Genomic DNA, 24,617 nt, shown 5'->3' with positions numbered 1-24,617 from the left:
AGCTAAGACCTGGCAGAGCCGAACGAATGAATAAAAAGAAACTATTAAAAAAGACAGCATGTTAAAAGTTTCACTATAAACGGCTGAAAATAAAAGCCACAACTCGGCAAAAAAAAAAAAAAAGTTATAGTGAGCATCACGGGAAAAGTGTCCCCACTGTTTGATCACAGTGAGCATCACGGGAAAAGTGTCCGCACTGTTTGATCACAGTGAGCATCACGGGAAAAGTGTCCGCACTGTTTGATAGCCTGCAGACTGTCTACGCGGCTCTGAGAAAGAAAAGTGAGCTGGGGGCCCCGGCACAGGCCCTGCCTGGAGGGGGAACCCATAGGGCAGGAGAGATGAGGAGATGCTGGAGCTCGTGGACGCGCCGGAGACACCCCCCAGGACATGGTGTGAGAGGGGCTGGCGGGGCGGTGCTGGGGACCGACCAGCCGCCCGAGCCGTGGAGCTTGGCGGGAGGAAGGCCCCTCGGGAGCCCGCGTGCAGACACCCGGTCGGTGGAGACGCACTGGCCTGCGATCCAGGAACACACAGGAGCCCTTGGCAGAGAAGCATCTGGTTTGGGAAGTGTGAGACGCGAGGGTCCGTGGAAGGGGGTGGTGGTGAGGGAAGACGCTGGCGGGGAGCCCTGAGCCGTCAGGCGGGGACCCCGGAGCGCTGGCGCCGGGGCCTGCCGGGCAGAGCCTGGGAGCCGCAGCTGAGCAGGGCGTTCCTCTTTTCTAGAAGCACCGAGACAGTCACCGCGTTCGGGCTGAAGAGGAGGAGCAGGGCGCCGAGAGCTCTAACAGCTCTTTGGATGGGACTCGGGGCCCTTCGAAGACACGGAGTGTGTCCTGACCAGCAGACACAGGAGGCGGTGAGACACTGTTTGGAAAGTTGAAGGGACATAAACGACCCCAGGGCGGGGGGGGGGGGCTGAGAGTGGGGACAGAGGCGGATGGGGGTTGGGGGGTGGGCGGCACAAGGCTGGGCCCCAGGAGAGCTGGCGGGCCGGCTCAGGATGGGTGCTGAGCACGCCGGTGGCCGCGTGTAGCTGGGAATGTGCACTTCGGGCACTGAGTTTTCCTCTTTTGATGCTGAAACTATGGTGTCTCCCACTTCTAATCTCCACCCTTAGGTTTTATCTTCTGCTGGAAGGTGAGAGGCTGACGGCAGGCTGTCTGACGGCTCCCGGCGTGTGCATGCAGCTCCTGGCCAAGCTCTCCTGCTTTCAGAGCAAAGCTGAAGAGAACGCGCATCTCATTTCCCCGGGCTGTGTTTCTGGTGGCGTCAGCACCTCTGTGGTCCCCAGCCTTCCACAGGGTTTGTAATGTCAGCAGATGGATTGTTTCAGGCTGACACTTGGCACAGACGGTTCTCAGCCAAATGTGATTCCAACGGGGAGGGTTTGGTCTCGGTTATTCCATGCGGCTTTGTTGAAGAAGAGGAAGAAAACCAGCTCCTGGTTCCGAAGTATTTTAATTTTAGATGGAACTGTGGTGACCCTGCCTGGCCGGCAGTGAGCTTTCAGTGTGGACGACATTTTGGCGACTTTGGGAAAAGGAACCTCATTCACACAAGCCAGGGCTTTGGGAACGGGCGCCCCGCCTTCCCGCCATGGCTGGGCTGTGACGCTGACCCAGCGGGGCACACAGATCCCTCTGTCCCCCGCTGGACGCCCGCCAGGCGGCCACGGTCTGCGGAGCAAGACCCTCAGTGCGGGAGCCCGGCTCAGCCCTGGAAACCGCGGCTCAACAAAAAGCCTCTGTTGCCCTCGCAACGGTCTTTGCACAGAGAGGGTACCGGCTGGCCTGGGCTGCGGGGACGGATTCGCAGATGGACCTGAGAGAAAGCTCTGTAATTAGGTCAGCCCGGGGGTGGGGTGGGGGCACCCTCTTCTGGTTCAGTGGGTGAACCCGAGGAGGAAACCCTGCCCCATGACTGCCTCCAGCACCTGGGAATTCGTGACCACCTTTCCTTTCCTTCTGGAGGCGCTACGTCTGTGCGGGGCTCAGCACTCGTGTGCCGGCCGTGAGAGGCCCCCAGACCCGGGACTGGGCGTGGCCTGGGCAGACCTCCAGCCCCTCGGATTTTGTGAGGCTGCGGCATTCAGCTCTCAGTCCTCTTTTGCCTTCGAAACCTGAGCCGTTTGGATGGTGCCTGGAAGGGAGTGGGGATCCGCTGACCCCGAGAGGGGAGTGTGTCCAGGGGTGCCTGGACCTCAGCCACCTGCTGAGTGAGCTCGGACCTCCGGCTCTTCACGCGGCCCGGGAGGGAGGGCCCGGCCCGGCCCGCCCCGCCCCGCCCGCCCCGCCCCGCCCCGGTGAGACTGGCCGCCTGTGATGTCGGTGGGTCCCAGGCACAGCCCACCATAAGGGCTGCTGAGGAAGCTCTGTTGTTTCCCACGGGACGAGGTGGGCGTGTCTGGAGGGTTCCAGAGCCGGGAGGGCACCTGCGGCGGACACACGGGCTGAGTGGGTGGGGTGCGGCTGGCTCCCGGAGGGGGTCCTGCTGTGTCCGGCCTTGGAACACGGGGGTCTTGTCAGCCACCGTCAGGCCTTTCTGGGCTGTCCGGTGTCCAGTCAACGCGGCTTGGCTCCCAGGAGGGGCCGGCGCTCCTCTCGGCGGAGGCTGCTGGGCCCCCCTTCAGCTCGGCGGGGCAGCAAGAGGAGAGGGCGCGCTTCCTTTGCTCCGCTGGCACCCTGTTCTCAGAGAGATGCCGCCGGGCCGCGTCGGCAGCGCTAGCTGCGGGCGGTCAGCCAGGGCTGGGGCGGGGCTGAGGCTCGTTTGCCAGCCTCTTCTCTTTCCATGCCAGGTTTCGGGGAAGTTACTTTCACCCCTTCCCGCCTCTCTGAGGGGTGGGCGGGCGCAGGACAGCTCTGCGTGGTTTTCAGGTGTTTTCACCTGGACGCAAGTCGGGTGGGCGTTCTGGAGGCAGATGGGTGTGTACTGAACGTGGCCACCTGGGCTCCGGGGGAGGACAGGAGCCTGTGGAGGCGGGTGATGGATGCGTGGTCCACGTGCCAAGCAGCAGCTCTGCAGACCCAGCCTCGGGACACGGGTGCAGGCCAGGCAGGGTCTCTGTGTGCCCCTGACCCAGGCTGGGGACCCACCCCTCAGCATCCTCCTCCGTGCGGTGACTGGGCCGGCCACCACCCCCCCCGTCCCCCGCCACCCTGATACCTGTGCGGATTTTCACCGTGTTTTCAAGGCTTCCCGGGAGGGGACGCCCTGGGGGCTGTGAGAACACCCCGTGGGCTCGGGGCCCCACGGCTGCTGATTTTCCCGCCGGCCACTGCTTTCTGACTGCCCTGTGTGGCATCCACGTGGCTGTGACTTTCTCCAGGACGGTCCAGTGTGGGAGGCTTTCAGTTAAATAGGGAAAGTTAATCTGGAAGCTGTCCTTTCTGTCAAAACAAGGATGATACAACCGTGCGGTAACGACTCCGTAGAGTTTCCTGTTTTTTTATAAAACAGAGCAGTGCTGCCGGCAGCCAGGCCCTGCCCACTGCTGGTGGGAAGCGCGCTGGGGTCTCCTGTTTGCCTCCGGAACCCCTTCTGTGGTTTACGTGTCACACCTTGGGATGGGACGGAGGGGCAGCGTCCCGGGCCGAGAGCATCCCGTCTCCGCTCACCGGGGCGCCGACCGGAGTGGACCGGGCATGCGCAGCGGGGCGGGGTGGGAGGCCCGAGTGTGTCCATGAGGCGGGCGCGTTGGGCGGCGGGCGGAGTTCGGAGAATCACTGTAAGCTCAAGGTGCCCCCCTCGCCCCGCCCCCCGCCCGGGCAGATCTTGCCAGAACCAGCTCCAGCTCTGAATCGGGTGCTCAGAGTGTTCCTCCGTGCTCTGAGCCGTGGAATCTGAGGTTCCCTCCTGAAAACAGCTCTCAGATGTTCCCTGCGGGAGGACATGTCGAGATACAACCCCCTCCACCCTCACCCCACTCCATGCACAGTGGTGGAAACCTTTAGTTTCCCACGAGGTTTCACCTGCTCCCAGAATGGTCTCTCTTGTCATTCCTCCCGGAGTTGCCTGTGATTCTGCTCCTGGGGCACCCAGGACGCGGTGGGCTTTTGGGTGTAGGAGAGGGAACAGGGAGGTCCCTGCAGGGTCTGTGTTGAACCAGGACCGCCGGGGGGGCGAAGGACGTGCAGCCACCCACCTGTGTCTGTGGCTGTGTAGGTCGGCCACCTTCCCGTGTGTTCTCGATGGAATGAGTGACCTGAGGGTCATGTGCCTGCAAGGACGTGGTCAGGGCTGGTGACTGAGGACCGTGAGGAATTCACACACAGGCCGTCCAACTGGACACCCCCAAGCTGGGCGAAAAGTGAAAGTGTTACTCGCCCAGTTGTATTTGACCCTTTGCAATGCTACGATTATAGCCCACCAGGCTCCTCTGTTCATGGGATTCTCCAGGCAAGAATACTGGAGTGGGTAGTCATTCCCTTCTCCAGGAGATCTTCCTGACCCAGGGATAGAACCTGGGTCTCCTGCATTGCAGGCGGGTTCGTTAGTGTCTGGGGAAGAGGGTCATTTTACTTCCACACTGTAGGCAGGTGTGGCCGTCGCATCCTGCCCGCCGACCCAACACGTCTGCAGCAGACAGAGCTCTGGCTCCCGCCCGCCCCTCCACACCCCCTCCCTGCACCCCAGCCCCCACCCCGGGACACAGAAGCGTGTTCCTGATGAGCTCCGGCTCTGACCTGGGGGTCAGATCCAGTGTGACCTGCACAGGGAAGGCTGCCCCCAGGAAGAAGTCGCTGTGGGAGGCTGGCGGTGAGCAGGTGCCCGCAGGAGTCGGGTGGAGCCGGTGAGGGGGAGGGCGTGGCGGCTGGCCATCCGTGCACACTCAGGACCCTCACAGGTCACACCTCACATGTGTGAGGGGCCCCGGGACGGACAGGCTGAGAGCTGAGGTTTTGCCGGAGTGCGGCCTTGCCGCTGCGCTCGCGCCAGCTGTAGCCACTGTGCCCTGCTGTCACGGAGTGAGCGATCACAGCCGAGGCTGAACGGCCACAAAGCCTAGCAGCCCCGGGGGCCAGCCCCTCACGGCCATGGGTGGGCCTCCAGGGACCCCTGGGGACAGGCAGCGTCCTGGCTGGCAGCAGGTGGCTGACCCCCACCAAAGACGGGCAAAGGGGGCCTTAAGCGGTAGGGTCTGTGTCCAGCTGGGAGTGGGTGTAGGGCAGGCACGAGGCAAGACCCTCGCGCGCAGCGGATGAGACACCCAGACGGCCGGTGGCGGCGAGGCCGCGCGCTGCTGTCCGAGCCGGGGCTCTGCACCCGCGTCCTCGCCACGCCCTCAGAGAGTGGGCTCTGTTCCCCGGGGCCTCCAAGGCGCCTGTGCCTCTCGGAGTTGGAGGCAGCGGGACCCTCCCTGTGGGGTGTTGGGGTCGTTTCTGGACAGAGGCCCCAGAATCAGCGCTTTTGTAGCTCTTTCCCCAGCAGGCACCTCTTTCCCCAGCGGGCACCCATTGTCACCGCAGGCTTCCTCTAAGAGGGGCCTGAAGCCTGTCTGTGGGTGGTGCCAGGGGCCCTTCCATGCGTCGATGTGGCCTTTCAGCTCCAGAGGGGCTGTGGGGGAGGGGCTGCGGGTCTCTCTCGAGAGGTTTTCCCACCCCCACCCCCAGTGTCTGTGCTGCAAACAGGAACTCGACTGTCAGAGGTCAGTTGACCCCTGGGAACAAGCAGTGCCCGGCTGTGTGCTGACCGCGACCAGGATGTGGGCGTGTCCAGCGTGCGGGGCTTGGGGAAAAGGCCACGGCCGGCTCCAGTCCTGCCCTTGGGCTGGAATCGGCGCTTTCAGTGCCTCGACCTGCTCTGCTGGGAAGGCAGCACCCAGGGCTCCATGCCTGAGGGGCCCTGGTGACCCCTGACCAGGCCTGGGCTGTCCTCCCTGTTGGGAGAGGCCCCAGGCTTCAGGTTGGGCCACATGGAGTGGGGTTTTGGATGAACTGAGCAGACCCTGAACCACAGATCTGAGGCGCTGCTGGTTGGGGGGGATCTGGGGCTAGTGGGGGGGAGGAGGTGGCTAAGGGCTACTTCCCAGACCTGCCCGTGATGGACACCCCCGCCCCCCACTCCGGGGAAATGTGCTGGAAAGTTCACCCCCTCTGTAAAGGTGTACAGAGCCTGGGCGGCAGGCCTCCCTGCCGGCTCGCCGGCCGCCTGCGCGTCCCTCGCACGGAAGGGCAGTGCCCAGGGCTGCCTTCCTGGCTGGGCTGGCAGCTCGGCCCTGTCCTGGCACGGGTCAAGCCGGGCCCGTCCATGTGTTTATTTGGCTGCCTTAGGTCTTCGTTGCACACGAGGGATCTTTAGTTCAGCCTCATGGACTCTAGTTGTGGGGCGCGGGTTCCAGAGCTCGAGGGCTCAGTAGTTGAGGTGCATGGGCTTATTCCCTGGATGCGTGTGGGATCTTAGTTCCCCGACCAGGGGTCAAACCCCCGTCCCCCGCATCGCAAGGCGGACTGTCAACCGCTGGACCACCAGGGACGTCCCAGAGAGACTGTTCTCAGGTTGCAACTTTCAGTTTGGTTTGAATAAAAATTTTCATTTCTTTCTTAGACCGACTGATGAAAATAATGATACCATTGGCAACAGCAAACTACTGGAGTCTGCAAAGTGCTGTGCACGTTACCCTGGAGGCCTGGCAGCAGGGTTGGGGGTCGTCAGCTGTTTCACAGGTGAGGGAGCATGACTCACGGGAGAGAAATCCCCTCAAGTGCTCAGACCTGGGGTTTCAGGGGCGCCATGTTGTGCTCAGCAGTGGCTGCAGCCTGGTCCCTTTCCTGGGCTATCTGTTTCCTTCAGAAATATTCCTTAGGCCGACTTTCCCCAGAAGGTAGGGAGGGGCTGTTAGGAGGCCTCCAAGTTCTCCTGTAAGCCCCCACTGAAGCTGAAGCGCCAGTCCTTTGGCCCCTGATGCAAAGAGCCGGCTCATTGGAAAAGACCCAGATGCTGGGAAAGATCGAAGGCAGGAGGGGAAGGGGACGACAGAGGATGAGATGGTTGGATGGCATCACCAACTCAATGGACATGGGTTTGGGTGGACTCTGGGAGTCGGTGATGGACAGGGAAGCCTGGTGTGCTGCGGTCCACAAGGTCGCAAAGAGTCGGACACGACCGAGTGATGGAACAATTGAACAGGCCCCACCTCAGATCCATGCCAGCGGATCCCAGGAGGAGAAGCCCCGGAGGAACCGGAGAAAGCCAGCTGGAGCCTCGGACACGCGAGCGGTGGGTCCCACTGGGGCGGCCGCAGTGGCCTCTGGAGGAACCTCCAGCACCCCCTCCGCAACCAGCATAGCGTCCAGACGGAGCCAGAACTACCCATGAAACCTCACGCAGTGTGACGTGACTGGGTCACCGAGCGGTCAGATATTTGGTCCGACTTTATTCTGGGTGTTTCTGGGTGAGAACAGGTGATTCTGTGCACCTCTCCAGGGCGGGCCTTGTCTGATCAGCAGAGGGCTGCGTCTGGGCACCCACCTGGCTCCTGCCCACTTTCTCCCTGTTCTGCTTGCTGACCGACAGCAAGTGTGCTCCGGGCTGGCAGGGATGTGGTCAGTACCAAGAGAACTGCCTGGCTCAGAGAAAGGAAAGCCACACCTGAGAGGGTAACAGGCAGGAAGACCAGGGGGCTCCACACCGAGGAAGTAGGCTGCGAGCCTCAGACATTTTCAATCTCTCTGAGCGGCAGGAGGAGACAGGTGTTAGACGGGTCCTCTTCTCCGTCCAGATCTAAGGAGGCTTCTGTTAAAGCTCTGTGTTGCCATGAGGACACCTGGTTCCACCTGAACGTAACTTTCCTCGAACCTGGAGCTAACCACCGCGTTTTCTTGTGGAAGTGTTTGTCTTAAGCTATGTTAAGGAACTGTGTATTTTCCCTAGAGTCTGTCTTCAGGTCGGTTCTGCCTGAGACTCAGAACCGACTGACAAACCAGTGTCTGTGCTCACGCGTTGCTCTCTTAAGCTATGTTAGTGAGACTGCATTTGCTTGGAAACTTGCCTTCCTTCGAGATTCATGTTAATCGTTTTATGACTCAGGATGACTCATCTGGTGCCAAGGTTATCTCAAACTGCATGTCGTGGGTGAGGGCCCTGGTGCCATTTTCTGAGCTTTGAGACTTTTCCTTTCTCTAATCAGCAGAGTGCTAGTAGCTATATAACATTTGACTAAAGACTAGCAGGGGGCACTCTTTCTGCCCCCTTCTGATGTCTATGTCAGAAGTGTTCTGTATCTCTTTTATACTTTAATAAACCTTATGACACAGAAGCTCTGGGCAGTCAAGCCTCGTCACTGGCTCCGGATTGAATTCCTCTTCTCTGGAGGCCAAGAATCCTCCCATCTTTCATGGCTCAGCAACACCCTCTCACACCTGGAAGGAGTTTTACTGGAGATGAAGAGCAGCTCAGACGGGCCAGCTCACTGTGGCTGACAACTGCTGTGTCACTAAAACTTGACCACCGGGGTGCCTGGGGACCTGGTGTGTTTGATCAGAGTCTGAATTAGAGGCTCCCTTTAGAGAAACACAGGCTACTTTCTTTACATTAGACACAGGTGGGAAAAGATCAGTTAACTAAGTGTTTCCAAGGACAGTTTCTGCCAGTAGGTGACGGATAAACTGTGGTCCATTCAGACAGTGGAATATTATTCACTGCCTTAAAAGGTGAGCTATCAAGCCATAGGAAGACATGGAGGAATCCTAGACGCATGTTACTGAGAGAAGCCGATCTGAAAAGGCTGCGCGCTGCACCATGCCGAGTCTAGGACGTGCTGGAAAAGGCAAAAGCATGGGAGCAGTAGACGCATCTGTGGCTGCAGGGTCTGTGGGGCTGGGGTGAGCGTAGGAGGCGCGGCGGAGGTTCAGGGCAAGGAGGCCACTCTGTATGCAGCTCACTGTGCATTTGTCCAAACCCTCAGAATTCGCGGCACCAAGCGGACCCCAGTGCAAACCACGGGCTTCAGCTAAGCATAAGGTGTTAGTATTGGCCTTTCAAGTGTAACAAAGGTACCGCATCCATGCAGGATATTAGTAATAAGGAAACTGTAGGTCAAGCGGAGGAGCGGTACATGAGAACTCTGTGTACTTTCTGTTTGATTTTTCTGTAAACTTGGAAGTGTTATGAAAAATAAAGTTTAGGAATTATTTAAAACTCATCTTCCTATATACTAGCAAATACAATTAGAAAAAAGCTTTTAAATATTTAAAGCTGCACTAAAAGCTATCAAGAAAAATCTGATCAAATTCACATGTTATTCAGAAAAACATTTAAATCCTAAAAAATATAAAGAGCATGTTCATGAATCGGATTCTTAATATTTAAAAATACGAATTTTCTCCAAGGTGATTTACAGGCTAACTATAATTCTGATGAAAATCTTAGCAGGTTGTGTGTCTGTGACATCGACTAAATATTTCTGAAAAATGTATTGAACTCTCAGGAGTCAGTAGCAGACATAATCTTATTTATTTATTTTGGTTGCACGGGGTCTTTGTTGCCATGCAGGCTTTCTCCTTTTGCCTTTCCTGGTAGCTCAGTTGGTAAAGAATCCGCCTGCAATGCAGGAGACCCTGGTTCGATCCCTGGGTCGGGACGATCCCCTGGAGAAGGGAAAGGCTCCCCACTCCAGTATTCTGGCCTGGAGAATTCTGTGGACTGTGTAGTCTGAGGGGTCGCAGAGAGTCGGACACGACTGGGCAGCTTTCGCTTTCACAGGCTTTCTCTGGTTGCGCTGAGTGGGGGCTCCTCTTTTTTGGGGTGTGAGGGCTTCTCACTGCGGCCCCTTTGCCCACTGTGGAGCCCAGTCGGTAGGCGGGCAGGCTTCAGGAGTTGCAGTGGGGGGTTCTAGCGTGTAGCTGGGCAGTGAGTGGCTGAGGCACAAGGGCTTAGCTGTGCTGCAGCGGGGAGGGTCTTCCTGGACCAGGGGTCGAACCCGCATCCTCTACATTGGCAGACAGATCATTATCTATCACCGAGTTACCACTCAGTGTTATCCAACACTGAGCCATCAGTGCAGGCCAGCAGTAGGCATGATCTTGAGGAAGAACAAAGCTGGAGAGCTACTGCTCCTGGAGGGAGGACTTGTTTAGTTCACGGCAATTAGACGGGGGACAGTGGAAATGGCAGCCTGTTTCACTTTCTTGGGCTCCGAGATCACTGTGGGCGGTGACTACAGCCACGGAATTAAAGGTGCTTTCTCCTTGGAGGGAAATGTCAATCCACGCCAGTACTCTTGCCTGGAAAACCCCATGGACAGAGGAGCCTGCCAGGCTACAGTCCATGGGGTCGCAAAGAGTCGGACACGACTGAGTGACTCCACTTCACTTCACTTCACTTCTTGGAAGGAAAGCTATGACCAATCTAGACAGAGTGAAAAGCAGAGACTTCACTTTGCCAACAACGGTCCATCTAGTCAAAGCTATGGCTTTTCCAGCAGTCATGTGTGGATGTGAGAGTTGGACCAAAAGAAGGTTGGACATCAAAGAACTGATGCCCTTGAACTGTGATGCTGGAGAAGACTCTTGAGAGTCCCTTGGACAGCAAGGAGATCAAACTGTCAATCCTAAAGGAAATCAACCCTGAATACTCATTGGAAGAACTGATGCTGAAGCTGAAGCTCCAGTACTTTGGCCACCTCATGCGAAGAGCTGACTCATTGGAAAAGGCCTTGATGCTGGGGAAGATTGAGGGCAGGAGGAGAAGGGGACGACAGAGGATGAGATGGCTGGATGGCATCACCGACTCGATGGACATGAATCTGAGCAAGCTCTGGGAGATGGTGAAGGACAGGGGAGTCGGTATGCTGTAATCCACGGGGTCACGAAGAGTAGGGCATGACTTAGCGACTGAACAGTAACAATGATTTACTCATTTTGGCCAGATCTCAGTTGCAGCATGTAGACTATAGCCCCCTGATCAGGAGTCAGTCCCCGGCTCTTTGCATCGGGAGCTTGGAGTCTAGCCGCTGGACCACCAGGGACGTCCCAGGGGACCTACGTTGCAATAAGTGACGCAGCGTGGGATTCTAGAAAGAGAACCAGGCCAACAGGACAAACACGCTCGGGGACACTTCACTTACCCCAGAATTCCAAATTTCTGCTCCACACGAGGGGGGCTGAAATGGAAGAGCAGAAACAGTAAGCGATGGCCCCAGAGTGGAGCAGCTGGAGCTGGAAGACTGAATCCCTGCCGAGGCTTTGCTCAGGAGCACACAGTGACCCGTGATACCACTCCAAGGCGCGTACCCAACAGACCACAGCAGCGTCAGCGTCCACAGCCCCAGACTGGACACAGCGCCACTGCCCGTTCACAGCACAGTGGATGGAAATCGGTGGTGGGTGAGCTCAGCAAGACGGATAAAGGACTGCAGACGCGCTCGACACAGGACGGGTCTCAGGAGCCCGGCGTTGGGAGCCCACGCCAGCCTGCATCCTGGCTCAGCCAAGCCAGCTGGACAAGCTGGGCAGAGCTGTGCGGCGTCAGCGGGGACAGGGGCCGGAGGGGCCAGGGGCGGCCGGACGGTGGGGCCTGCGAGCGCGCTGGTTCGGGCTCTGGTTATGCTGGCCCGGCCGCAGGATGTACCGGATTAAATACTGTTTGGCTGTTACGTGTCATACATTGTCTTTAAGAGATGGTAATGCTGTATAAACAGTTCCACTTAAATGCGTGGATACGGCCTCAACAAGCATTTCACAACCAACCAGGACTTTAAACTGCTGTCCTTTCAAAGGGCTCCCGGTGGAGGCAGACCGGTTTAATCGATCGCCTTATCTGCTAAGTGACGAGTCAATGTTTTCTCTTGGCTCAGAGTTTTCCTCACGTGTCAAGGGCAGATGGTTGATGAGGCCGCGGCTGGCAGACGCCTTCTGCTCTGCGACAGCCGGGAAGGCACCTCCCCGTCCCTGGGGCGGGGGCGAGGGTGTGAGGCCCAGGGCACCCCACTCCCAGGGAGCGGGCGAGGTGTGAGGCCCAGGGCACCCCACTCCCAGGGAGCGGGCGAGGGTGTGAGGCCCAGGGCACCCCACTCCCAGGGAGCGGGTGAGGTGTGAGGCCCAGGACCCCCCATCCCCAGGGAGCGGGCGAGGTGTGAGGCTGGCCTGCGGTGCCTGGCTCCATTCCCGGGGAGCGGGCGAGGTGTCAGGCCCATGGCACCCTGTCTCTGGGGAGCAGGTGAGGGTGTGGGCGCTGGCCAGCCTCGGGCCCTGAGCCACTGGTGGGGCGGCTCTGGCCGCTGAGCTCCTTATAAGTTGAGAACCATCGGTGAGTTGCTCTGTGGAGCAGGTGAGCCTGTTTGAATTCGTGAACTCTCTTGTGTCAGTTTAATGAAATTATCAGGTTTCCGGCCTTGAAATCCCTGTGGGAGCGCAGCAGGGAACCAGCCAACCCTGATCCAGTGAGGAGACGGACACTGCGTCCTGACCGTCGCTGCTGCCGGGAACGAGAGACGGAAGCAAAAGGGGCAGCTGGAGCCCACCTGCACACTCACCCTCTGCGTGGAAGGCAGCCGGGGCAACGCCCCGAGCCACCCAGATTCGAGACTCGTCCGTCGCAGCCGGGAGGCAGGATACCCGGAGTGGCTGGCTCCCAGCATCTCTGCGGAGGCCTCCTGGGCAGAAGCGGCCCCTCCTCCCGGCTCCTTCCCGCCTGGGCTGACACGAGCTGGTCCAGCACGCGGGGCCCTGCTCCACAGGCAGCATCGACGCCCCTGCGACCCTTTAGGATGAAACCGACCCAGCGTCCGTCACTCACCCTGACCGCGGCCTCAGCCCGAGGGCCATGCTGCCGGTCACGAGCCCCCGCCCCGGCCAGCCAACGCCGCCTCCTAACTGAGTGTGACCTTTGGACCGGGGTTAGCCTGGCTGTCTCCCCGAGGGGCCATTTTCAGGGATGGTTCCACATGGGACCTTCCAAGGACCACAGAGGAAAGTGTGTGTCGGGGGTTCCACTGGGGAATGGATGCACGCTTCGTGAGGCTTCGCTTCAGCGGCTGTGGGCGGAAAGCCACAGAGAGCGGGGCTGTAAACTCAAAGTCCGGGTGGACGGGGCTGGCGCGGCTGCTGCGCTGGCTGGTGGTCAGGTGGGGACCTGTCCCCCTCTTCCCGTGGCTCCACCATCATCAACCAGCGGGTCCACTTTGAGGTCAAGCTCCAGCCTGCCTACCCCCACCCAGAAACCAACCAGTAACAAGGAAGATGTGGGTACAGAGCCCCCTGTGCCGCCAGCCTGGGGGTGCATGGCCTCCTCTTGGCTCACAAGGCACGACCGGCCTGGTGCCCGCACAGGTGCAGGGGAGCTGGGAGATGACCCGTCCCGGAGGGCCAGGCCCCAGCTCGACGTCGGGGACTCCACAGGAGCAACAAGGGCGCGACGCTGGATGCCTGGGGTCAGCCGCAGACCCTCGCCCCTCCCCTGAGAAAAGACCCCACGGCTGCGCCTGGGCCGGGGGCAGGTGTGGTCTTCACTTGTGCGGCGTTTACTGGGGAGTCTGGGCGTCTCCTCCGTCCTTGCGTCATGACTTCCTCCTCTGAGGATCTGCTTCTGGCCCGTCTTCCTGTTGTCTGTTCTGTTTGGATTGTCCGAGTTTTTACAGTTTCTGGGTCATGAGTCTCATTGTCCTTTATGTCCCCAGACTCCCTGGTCTGTGGGCTTCATCTGTCGTGTAACTGAGAAGCCCCGGACTCTGAGGTGGTCCATTTAAGCAGTCATCCCGTTTGCTGTGTGTGCGTGTCTAGTGTCTGATAGAAGACGGTCCTGACTCTCACAGGCTCTAAACACACTGCTTTATCGTTGCTTCTGATACACGCGCAGTTTTCCAACGCTCACGTCTTAAGGTTTTCGGCATTTGTCTTTGGGATACAATTTTTATGCCTTTTCCCCCGACAGGAACAGTCGTTTTTCCAAACATGCTTGGCCACGTGAGCCCGACACCTGTGCCCGACATGCCCATGACCCGCTTCCCGGCTGCTTGGCTTGGCCTGAGCTGCTCGCACACGGGCTCATACGTTTCTTCCTTCGAAGCGGAAGCGCTGCGTGTCTTTCTCAGCCGCTTCTGTCGTTTGCTCTCCTGTGTGAGTGGGGCCTGATTGTGTTGAAACTTTGATTAGGATCACAATGAATTTATAGAATTGACACGTCACACCACATGTCCACTTGCAAACATGGGCTCGCCCTCCGGTTAGTTAAGCATCTCTGTGTTTTGGAACTTAATCTTTCTGTTGTGTTTCGCTAATATATGGGGAAAAAATACAGACCCGAAGTGGAAGAGCCACTCACGTTTTATAAATAAAGGGTCAAGTGAGTTTGACAGAAGGTGAGACTTCCTTCGGGGAAGGAGAGCCTTGAGGGCTCCTACGGCGGCTTGGGGCCACTTGTCCTTTGTGGCCTTTCCGGCTCCTGACACGCCCTCGTCACAAGGTTCCTCCTGCTTCCAAGCCTCAGGTGGCAGTGCCCAGAGGCGATGAGAGGGAAGGTGTGCTTTAAGGCTCTCATAATAAAGTAAACGTGTTGCTAGAAATGTGAGGCCCAGGACCCATGGCTGAGAGCATGTGTTTCAAAGATTAACCGTCCTCATCGGTGGATTCCTCCTTGTCTCCATGGGTGCCTGGAGCTGGACCTGGAGCTGGACCTGGAGCTGGACCAGGTTGTCACATGGTGTTCCTGCATCTGAAACCCTTCTTGTTTTTTGGAGAACATGACCCTGGGGGCTCACAGTGCAGGCGACCCCCTCAGAAACCAGTGCAGCTCATCCCTGTGGCCCCGAGGTTCCTGGACGCCACCACTCAGATTCCTGTGGTCAGCAGTCAGCAGATAGGAGCTCCGGTAGAGGGTGAAGCTCTGCCGGCCAGGGACGGGCCTGGTGGGGGCAGGTCAGCTCCCCGGGCCTTCCCCTCTCTGACTGCCTTCTTCCCACTGCAGGGCTGGGGACCTCGGAGAGGACCCCTGCGTCTCCATGGCCTCTGGCTTTTATTCCTTACCCCGAGTGGGCGCTGTCACCCACAGCCCGGCCCTAACCTGGGCTCCACACGGTGCGGTCAGGGAGCCCCACCAGGCCTCTTGTCACGAAGGGTCCACACAGCCCAGGGCTTTCAGGAATCAGGCCCCCGGCCCTCGACACACAGCCGAGAACTAGAGGTGGAGTAGAACCCATTCCAGGGAGGACGGTCAGGTCCCTAGGGGCCCCCAGGGTCCAGCAGCCAAGGCGGGACCCCCGTCCCCGCCGATCCCAGGCTGCCTCTTGTCTGGGCTCCGTCCTCCACCTCCCCTTGGAGCCCACATTCCGAACCTCGCCCTCCAGCCTCCCTGGGGAGTCGGAGGTCACCTGGAGTCCCCCCAGCGGCCCCGGGGGCTCCTGACGCTGGGCAGAGCTGTCTTCCCATGGTTCATGGCCAGGAGCGGCCAGCCGGCCGAGCCCGTGCCCTGGTCCCAGAAGCCGTGAATGTGACCTTTCCTCAAATAGCAAGACTGTGACTCAGCAGATGCGACCGAGGTAAAGACCCTGGACGAGGAGATTATCCCGGATTAACTGGTCAGCGCTGAGTGCGGGGCCGGTGTCCTCAGGAAGGAGACAGGCGGGATTAGTGACGCAAGGGGGCCCACGTGAAGACACAGGCAAGGATCAGAGCGATGGCAGCCTGTGAGGGGGACGAGGCCGGGCCTCGGAGGGAGCAGGGCCTCCACACAGACCCCCGCTCAGCACCATCTCTGAGCCGCCGTGAGGCTGCAGGACACCCAGACCCCCACCCTTCGGGGAGCCTGCCCGGCATCAGCGAGGTGACCGATCAGGACGGCTGCCTCCTCTGGGCAGAGCGAGCCCCACGCTCCCCACCACTGCCCCCCAAGCTGGCCTGGAGCCCTTCAACATGTGGACGTGGGGCCACATCCCACATGGGGCACCTGACCGCTGGGACCCTCAGAGCCACAGGCTCGTGCAGGTGGCTGCAGCCTCGCTGCACACCCTCTGACCCCTCCACTCTGGGCTAGAGGCCTCCCGTCCCCGTGACCCGTGCTTTCTTGCCCTGCCCTGCAGCCCCACGCTCAGCCTCCTGGGGTGAGCGCATGGATCTGGAGTGAGGCGGCAGAAGCCAGGGGTTGGCAATCCTCCCTGTGATGGGGAGTCACAAGGCAGCCGGGCACCCTCTGTGACCCCCGAGGCCTCCCCTCTCTCGAGACGAGGTCCTGTCCCTGGCCACCTGTCTGAAGGCCCAGAGATGGCCTCGCTGTGTGCACGTTGGATTCCCACCTACCACATCAGTTGGAGGAAGAAGGGGCCGGGAAGGTGGGGCTGAGCCCTCAGAGACTCCCAACCCCCAGGCTTTACAAACCAATGACAGATTTGGGGTCCGGAGTTCCAGAAGGTTCTGGATGGTTCTGGATCGGGTCTGGGGTGGGGGTCAGGTGTCTGGACGTGGAGCAGCAGGGACATCTGGCTGGCATCTTTGGCTCTCAGGGATGCCCCCACATGGCCCCCAGGTGCTGCCTGCAGGAGGGCCCTGAGCTCACAGCCTGGCGTCCAGTCTCTCCACTGGTGTGGACAGACCCTCCTCACTCCCCAAGGCCAGGAAGCCCAGGGGTCCTTGAGAGGCTGCCAGCCTCAGTGCCCCTGTCCTAAGAGTTCACCAGGCCACGTCTCTGATTACCATGTCTTACCGACGTGTAACTCACTCACGGCCAGTAAAGTTCAGGGATGGTGAGTGTTCAGCTGGGCTTTCACCTGTGTCTGTGGACCTGCAGGGTCGGCCAGTTCAGGGCATGGAAAATGCCCCCCACCCCTCAGGAGCAGAGCTTCTGTAAACACTGTCCCTGGAGGGGAGTTCTGTCTGATCTCGAGCTCCATGAAATAGACCCACGTGGCACGACCTCCATGGTGGGCTCCAGTGACCCCCAACCCCGTATTCAGGGGTTGCAGCCCTGTCCACTGGTGGGGGGCTGACCCCCACAGCCCAGACCCTGTCCCACAGCCACGCCGGTGCATCCCACAGTGGGTCCTCTGACTCCGCAGCCCTGGAAGGTATACCGCTCTCCCAGGCCTTCCAGGCCAGTGCCCGGAGGAGGCTGGACAGTGAAGCAGTCGTGGGGTCAGTGGCTGTGGGGGGGCCTGTGGAAAAGAGCGGGGAAGGCAGCAGTGGGGCGGGGCCTGGGGCTGGGACCCCCCTACGGGGGCTCAGGGAGACCCAGGAGGTGCCAGGATCCACCAGGGATCAAACCCGTGGCCCTGCAGTGGAAGCGCACATGCTTACCCTCCGGACCTCCCGGGGAAGCCCCTCCAGCCCGTGCGTCTAAGAAGGGCGGATGCCGCAGCTCAGAAGATCTTCGCGGGGGCGTCCCAGCCGAGAGCGCTAGGTGGGGCCCCGGCGGTACTGACCCATGGACAGTTGTCAGCAAGGGTGGACACAGGCCGGATGGTTCCGAAGCCTCGTCTGTGCTGGGGACGTTGTGTGGATTTGGCCCGGGTCACTTCCTAGAGTGTCCAGAGGACAGCGGTGCCTGGGGCAGGATGGCATGTGGGGCCGCTCACAGTGCCCTGACTGTTCTGCCCACTCCATTCGAAGCGTCGAGAAAGCTCAACTTGACTCACAGACACAACTGTGCCAGGTGGCTGCGCTGAGACCTGGCGTGCATTTCTGGCTGGAAATATCTAGGCCATCAGGAAAGCATAGGTTTTTCATGTCACGTTAAAAATCATCCTTCTGTCTGCAGGACACGAGATGGCCTCTGTGCCCTGGTGCTCCAACCCTGCCTGCAGCTTGGTCTTCACACACTTCTGACTTTTCTAAGTAACTCAAGTGTTTAGCGAGATCTGGAGCCCTGTAGTGGCTTTTTGAGACTTTGTCAGCAGACCTAACCCAGCGTGATGCAATATTTTCTGGCAGGACAGGCTGCTGTCTGAAGGAGAGAGGTAGAGAGTTCTGCTCTGAGGATCCCTGGGGCCAGCAGCACAGAGGTTGTGATGGAAACGAGCAGACTGGAGGGATACGGGCGCCCTGGAAGGCAGGGGCCGAGCCTGGAGCCCAGTGCTGACCCTCAGGGCTCAGGATGTTCTCAGAGACACCGGGTGGCCCCTCCTGCCCAGCCGTCTCGGGTTCCGCGTGAACGTCTGGTGCCCCGGGAAGCGCCCTTCCCGCATGGTGGGGGTGGGTCCCCCTGGCTCACGGGCAGCTCCTGGCTTTGAGGGGGAGCTTTGCTTCCCCTGTCAGTGGGTCCTCTGCCCCAGTGCTCACCAAGCTCGAGCGTGTGAGGCGGGTGCTCTGAGTCAGCACAGAGCCTGGAGAGAAGGGCGCCCAGGTCAGGGCTGAACGCCTCCTAATCAGGCTGAAACCCCTGGGGATTGCACCCTGTGCTGAATGGTGGGGGCTGAGACCTCATCTGCGCTGGTCCCCATTTCCTCCAGGGACGACCTCTCCCCCTTCCTGGAGGGGCAGCTGGCTATGGGGTGGGTCCTCCCTTAGGACAAGTCCACCCCCCGACCAGGATGCCAGGAAGGGCAGAAACGCGGCTTCCCCAGCTCTGTCCCCAGCTACTTCACCCACGGAGGGCGGCTCCAGCACCCCGCGCGTCGGACGACGTTTCCCGGGTGGGCGCCTTGTATTTGAGACGAGCCACGTCTGACGTTCACAGACTCAGAGCTGCCACCGTCGAAGGAGGGGCCCTCAGCTCCCGAGAACTCGCGCCTGCCACGCTGTCTCTTGCAGACGGCAGTGAGTGGAGAGAAAGTCAGTAACAGTCACGTCCGATTCCTAGCTGGCTGCCTCTTTTATTTTTTTTTCCTTTTTTACCCTTTTTGGCCCAGAGCCCGTGAGTGGGCTCCCCCAGGTGGTGTCTGGGTAACCGTGGTGACTGGCAGTGCCTGCGTCTGCCTCCAAGTTGGGGCTGGTCCTTTGCATGTGACAAGGTGGGGGGCTTCAAGGACTCACCTGGGGACAGGGGGCAGGACCTGAGGGGGCACTGAGTGGGCCCCCATGCCTCCAGTGGGCACCGTCTGCTCCTCCAGGCCCCAGGGACGCCAGGGAGTATGGACACCTCCCCCCATCCAGCAGGAGTCCAGGGAGGCAGGGGCCGACCCTGAGAGGTCATGTCTCCTGGGGGACAGATGGCTGCTTGTGGCCCTTCAGGCACAAGTGATGGAAGGGAGCGGCCCGGCACGCCCTGGCATCGGGAAGCAGGTTGTGCTCTCATCAGTGGAAGGCGGGACTGGCGGTAGCGTCCGGGAGGCACCTGCGGCTTCGAGGTTCGTGGGGCGGGGAGCCCTTGACGCCGGGGCACGCCCGCTGCGTCTTTCCTCTCAGCAGGAAGCAGCTCAGGGTCCTCACGGGGGCAGTGAGCTGAGCGCACACCCTCGGGGCTCCTGACGACCATCTTTCTGTCCCTTCTCGGGGTCCCCGCTCCCCGAGGGGGCAGCCTGGGGTGAGAGGATTTCCTGAGGATGAGGCAGGAGGAGACTCAGACCTGGGGCTCCCGGAGGGGACGCCTCGCAGCCCTTCTGCATTTGGGGCGCGTTTGGCAGAGTCTGGCCCCACCCGCTGAGCACCAGTGTGCCCCTTCTCCGTTTGACAGCCACTGAAGCCCCCATCGTCCCAAGGGGCTATCTCACCCCTCCCCGGCTCTACCTCCTGCTCGGCCTGAGAGTCTCGAGTCTGGGGGAGCTTTCTCCCCATCGGGCCCCCTCTGGACGGGGCAGCAGGCTCGGGGTCCCTCTGGAGTGGGGAGAGGCCTGGGTGGCAGGTGGGCTTGGAAAGGACCCCACCTCAGCTCTGCATGGTCTCCTCTGGGGAGGGCCTTTCTCCACAGGGGACCCCCACTCCTGCTCCCTGGAGGGCGGCTGGGTCGGTGGGGTTGGTGGTGGCCTGGAGGTGGTAAGTCTTGGTACAGAAGGCACAGTTCTGTCCTCGTGTGCAGAAGCCCACCCCGCCTCCCCGACTACGGGGGACAGGCTACTGCCCTGTCTTATCTCTTATGTGCCCACAAACGTGTGCAGTAAAGGGCACACTGAAAGCAGAAAGCAGCACGGAAATGAAAGCGTCACTCATCCAGGCACGTCCACCTGTCTGTGACCCCAGGACTGCAGCCCGCCAGGCTCCTCTGTCCATGGGATTCTCCAGGCAAGAATACTGGAGTGCGGTGCCATGCCTTCCTCCAGGGGACCTTCCCGACCCAGGATCGAACCTGGGTCCCCCACACTATCAGGCAGATTCTTCACCTTCTGAGCCACCAAAGCATCAAAGAACTAAGTTTCAAAACCTGGTTCAAGGGAGGTTCGATCAGGATGTTGGAATAAGTTTGTAGAGATGGAACACTGGTCATCGTCCAGAGGGTACCCCAGGAGCGCGCGCACACACTCTCACACACACACACACACTCACACACGCATGTTCTGTGAAGATCCGTGACTTGTCAGAGGTGGGCGCTGGGCCCACATCACACCTGACCTTGCTGCAGAGTCAGGGCTGGGCTGCCGCGACCCCAGGGCCTCTCCCAACTCCTTTCCTGCAAAACAGAGGGGGCCTGCGCCCGCAGCTCTGGGGTCTCCTCTCCTCACGGCCATGGGGAGCATGCCTGGAGCCCTGCGGCCTGCGGTGGGACACCGAGGGGCTGCGTGGTGACCTTCCTGGGGGGAAAGGTCTTTGGGCCCCTTGGGGGCTGTTGTGGCTGAGTCTATGGTCAAGAGAAGACCCAGCACAGCCCTCTGGGCTGATTAGAGGTGAGAAGGTTTTTCTTTCTGTGTTTCGACTACAACCCTAAGAGAAGGCGGGACTTCTGGACAGACTGTCGTGCAGACTCTCAGCTCCCAGCCCTTCTGTGGGGAGGGGGGCCCTGGGAGCCTAGCAGCAGCCCCCCGGGAAGGGGAGCTTTTCTAACCCCATCTGCTCTTCATGACGCATGTGGGGAGGCCTTCATGAGATTCCTGGGGCCCCGAGGAATCTCCTGGGGTGGCTCCTGGGATCCCTGGCAGGAGGGGCCCCGAGGCTCAGCCCTGGAGTGCTGGCTGTTCCCCTCCTGCGTGTCTGCCCCCCAGGTCCTCAGGGAGGGGCACAGGGGCTCATACTCCCCCAGACTGAACGGTTCCTTCTCGAGGGCCCACCGCAGTCCTGAGCGCAGAGCATCTTAACTGCCACCCGGCTCAGCCCCGTGTCGCCCACGGCCAGGCCCTGCTGTTGGGGTCCACGCCTCCACCCTCACGGGCCCCTGTGCCCAGCATCTCAGGTGGAGTGTGTCTGAGTCGATGTTTCCTGCTCCTCGAGGCCCCTCTGGCAACCCCGCCCAGCTGCGTCTTGCTCCCTCAGCAGCTCCGCTCTGCCTGTGGTCTGTTGGTTTCCTGGTTTTGGCCCCTCTGCGTCCCGGCCACGCCGGCTGATTGCTCTGACCGCCCTCCTCCTCTCGTGTGGACTCTGTGGACGAAGCGCGTGCTGGCAGAAAGCTGGGAGGATAAGCCTGTGTGTCTCCTGTTCCGCGGCCCTGTGATCACTGAGCTCTGAATTCTGGTCGTTGACCCCTGGAAGTCAGACTTCTGCTCAGGGCAGACTGAAGGTGGCTCCAGGATGGGCTGGGACAGAGCAGGGCTGGGGCTGTGCGACTGCCCCAGGCCTCCCGGTCTCTCCGCGGCTGCCAGGCGCCAGCCCAGCGCCGGGGCGATTTCCCTGCCTCGTTTATTGTTGTTCCTCAGTGGAATGGCGCCCCATGTGAGGGCAGCTCATGTCAGTCCTGAGCAGGATTATTTGGGCTCATTGTTCTTACGGCATTTTACTTTCCTCTCTTATGAAATGATGGCACCAGGGAAACAAACCCACCCTCTTATAGCACAGCAACCGTGAGAGTGGGAGGAAGTGACCAAGGAAATTGTAGCGTGAGGAAGGAACCTCTTAGGGGCTTAACAACCAACAGCTGAATCAGCCAGGAGGCCTGCGCGTCAGTGGGTCAGAATCCCTCCCCTCTGGCTCCGGCCTCCGATGCCGCCCCTGGAGCCGCCCCCTGACCCGAGTCAGCCTCAGGAGGGGCCCCCACACTCCTTGCCGCTTCACATCGGGAGGGTGGCCACGTGCCTGCTGCTTGGTATTTATAATTCGTGAGGGGTCAGCTCAGAGTGGGGACCTCCCCAGATGCACTAGTGACTCCACTCAGGGGGCAATTTCTACATTGAAAGTCGCTCAGTCGTGTCCGACTCTTTGGGACCCCGTGGGCTGTACAGTCCATGGAACTGTCCAGGCCAGAATACTGGAGTGGGCGCCTTTCCCTTCCCCAGGGGATGTTCCCGACCCAGGGGTCGAGCCTGGGTCTCCCGCACTGCAGGCGGATTCTTCACCAGCTGAGCCACAAAGGAAGCAATTTCCACGTTAGTGCAAAGAAAGGTCCTTTCTCAGTAAAGCCGTTTAGAAATCTATACCAGATGCCCCTGCGGCGGTGGACCTCGTGTGTCCGCTTGGCTGGGTCCTGGCGTGCTCAGGGCCCGTGTGTGCGCTTAGTCGCTTCAGTTCTGTCCGACTCTTTGCAGCCCCCTGGACTGCAGCCTGCCAGGCTCCTCTGTCCGTGAGGTTCTCCAGGCGAGGATACTGGGGCGGGTTGTTGCTATGCCTTCCTCCAGGGGATCTTCCCAGCCTAGGGATCGAAACAGGTTCTTATGTCTCTGCCTTGGCAGGTGGGTTCTTTGCCACTAGCGCCACCTGGGAAGCCCAGACGCTTGGCCGAACATGCTTCAGTGGGATGAGAGGAGGATTTGCGTGAGTGCACAGGGAAGCGGACACCTGCGCCGTGCCGTGGGCCTTGGCCAGGCAGCTACGGCGCTGGGTGGAGCCCCTCCCCCACTGACCCTCTGCGCTGGGACTCGGCTCTTTCCGGGCCGTGGGGCCGGCACTGCAGCCTGAGGTCTTCCCAGGCCTTGAGCTGGCTGGCTCACAGGCCGAACCAGAGCACTGGCTCTCCTGGGCCCAGGCTGCCCTGCAGCCCCCGTGACGGCACGAGGCGGCCCCTGCCCATCGGCCTCTGCAGGCGGGCACGCTCTGCTCAGGCTGCTCCCCCAGGGCCCTGACGAGGGCTCCCCGTCATCTCATGGTTCGGGGCAACCTCGGGATCTGCCTCTTGGAAGACGGGCAGCCAGCCACTGGCCGGGCTGGAGCTGCCCAAGGGCCCATTCTGGGAGGTGTTTGCTGCGCGGGGTCACAGCCCCATCTGCAGAGCCAAGGGAGCAGCAAGGTGGCCACGGCCGCCATGAGACAACGGAGGCGGCGGGGCTGCTCGCGGCCCCCAGGAGCCGCAGGCCGTTTTCGACGGAGCACACGCTGCTGGAGACCTGTGCGTGCTCGGCAGGGGCCTCCGCGGACTCCGCTCTCAGCCCTCCAGGGACGGTCAGCCCCCGTGGCCCTCTGCCTGGAGCCCCCAGCACGCCACCCCCGAGGCCCCTACCCCCTGGAAGCAGTTCCTGACACCCCCTGGCCCCACGGGGCTGGCCTGGGCCCCTGGGCTGGACTCTCTGCTCACGCACCTGCCGGCCCCTCTCGGGGGAGAGGCGGCCCGCGGGCCCTGCTCGACTGTGACTCAGGCCAGAGCCCCCTCCTCACCTCCTGCTGCCCCAGCGGCCCTGGGCCCTGGGGGAGGCCACCGTGTCCAGGAGTGCCGTGGTTGCACAGGCCCCTGGAGGCTTGTCACTGCAGATGGTCACCCTGCCCCTGGAGGCCGGACGCAAGCCTCTCTTGAAGGACCCCCGCCTCCTCACCTGATCACAGGTCCCGGGTGGGGGTCGTCCCCAGCTGCTGGAACCCGGCCAGGTCAATCCGGGTTGAAGGTCGTGTTGCCCCAAGGACCGGGGGCACACCCCACCTGTCGGGTGAAGACCTATCGGGTGAGGGTCTCTCTCTCTCTCTCCTTGGAACCTGGAAGTGAATCTTTGGGGCCCTTTCTCCTTGCCTTGCAGCCAGCAGGTGGGCCCAGGGGAGCTGTCTCAGCCCGTTGCCCCAGACCAGAAGCCTGTCCCTGCACTGCGTGTGGGGGCCATGCGGGTAAGACGGTCCCCGAGGGAAGACACACTGTGCCCCAGGCGTGGGAGCCATCAGCAGCCCTCGAGCCTGGGACCCCTCTGCGGGCCGAGCCCTTCCTGGGGGTGGAACACCTACACTTGTGTAGAGGTTTGTGTCCGGGCAGCTTCCGTGCGTCCCAGGGGGCCCTGCACTCCCGTGTTCCCTGAGACACAGGAATACCTGCGGTGCCTCCCGGACGGGGCTGCCCGGCTCCCTTTGCAGAGAAAGTTCCAGGTCTCCCCCACCTTGGGGACACATTCCTGGGGGCATGTGTGTCCTGCAGAGCTGCAGGAGCCCAGGGGCGTGCTGGGGGCTCCGAGGGGCGTCCAGGGGCTGGGAGAGGCTGGGCGGGGCCTCGTCCTCCAGAGGGGAAGCAGCAGGGAGGGGCGAGAGCGGGCCCGGGAACCTGCTGGCCACGGACAGACGCGCCCCTGGCGGGTGCCTGCGGAACCGCACGGCGCCTCCTCACTGCTCGGTGAGTCACGTGCTTTTGCCCACTTGCATTTCCTGTCTTTGAATTACGCCTTCACATCTCTTGAGTTTTTGCCTTTTTCTTGTTGAGCTGTAGGAGTTTTGAAAAAACAGATGCGCCTGACACGGGGCCTTCCACGCAGTCCCGACGCGCGCTCT

General features: G+C 60.7%; 1 protein-coding gene and 1 long non-coding RNA gene across 2 annotated transcripts; one reads left to right on the top strand and one right to left on the bottom strand.

Moving 5' to 3' along the window:
* Positions 1-2,225: 2,225 nt before the first annotated feature.
* LOC138421538 (uncharacterized) lies at positions 2,226-14,500 on the top strand. The gene is made up of 3 exons (XM_069555745.1): positions 2,226-2,330; positions 6,547-6,665; positions 12,305-14,500. Exons 2-3 carry the CDS (start codon positions 6,555-6,557, stop codon positions 13,397-13,399), a joined length of 1,206 nt encoding a protein of 401 aa, XP_069411846.1. The 5' UTR covers positions 2,226-2,330; positions 6,547-6,554; the 3' UTR covers positions 13,400-14,500.
* A 7,321-nt stretch (positions 14,501-21,821) lies between these two features.
* LOC138421743 (uncharacterized) lies at positions 21,822-24,280 on the bottom strand. Its single transcript, XR_011249609.1, has 2 exons — positions 23,687-24,280; positions 21,822-22,572 (listed from the first exon to the last, which is right to left on the bottom strand). It is a non-coding gene; the product is annotated as an uncharacterized lncRNA (long non-coding RNA).
* Between the last annotated feature and the right edge of the window lie 337 nt (positions 24,281-24,617).

The sequence above is a fragment of the Ovis canadensis genome, chromosome 16 (assembly GCF_042477335.2).
Source record: "Ovis canadensis isolate MfBH-ARS-UI-01 breed Bighorn chromosome 16, ARS-UI_OviCan_v2, whole genome shotgun sequence".
In the NCBI taxonomy this organism is placed as follows: Eukaryota; Metazoa; Chordata; class Mammalia; order Artiodactyla; family Bovidae; genus Ovis; species Ovis canadensis.
This window is presented reverse-complemented; position numbering and strand designations above follow the sequence as displayed.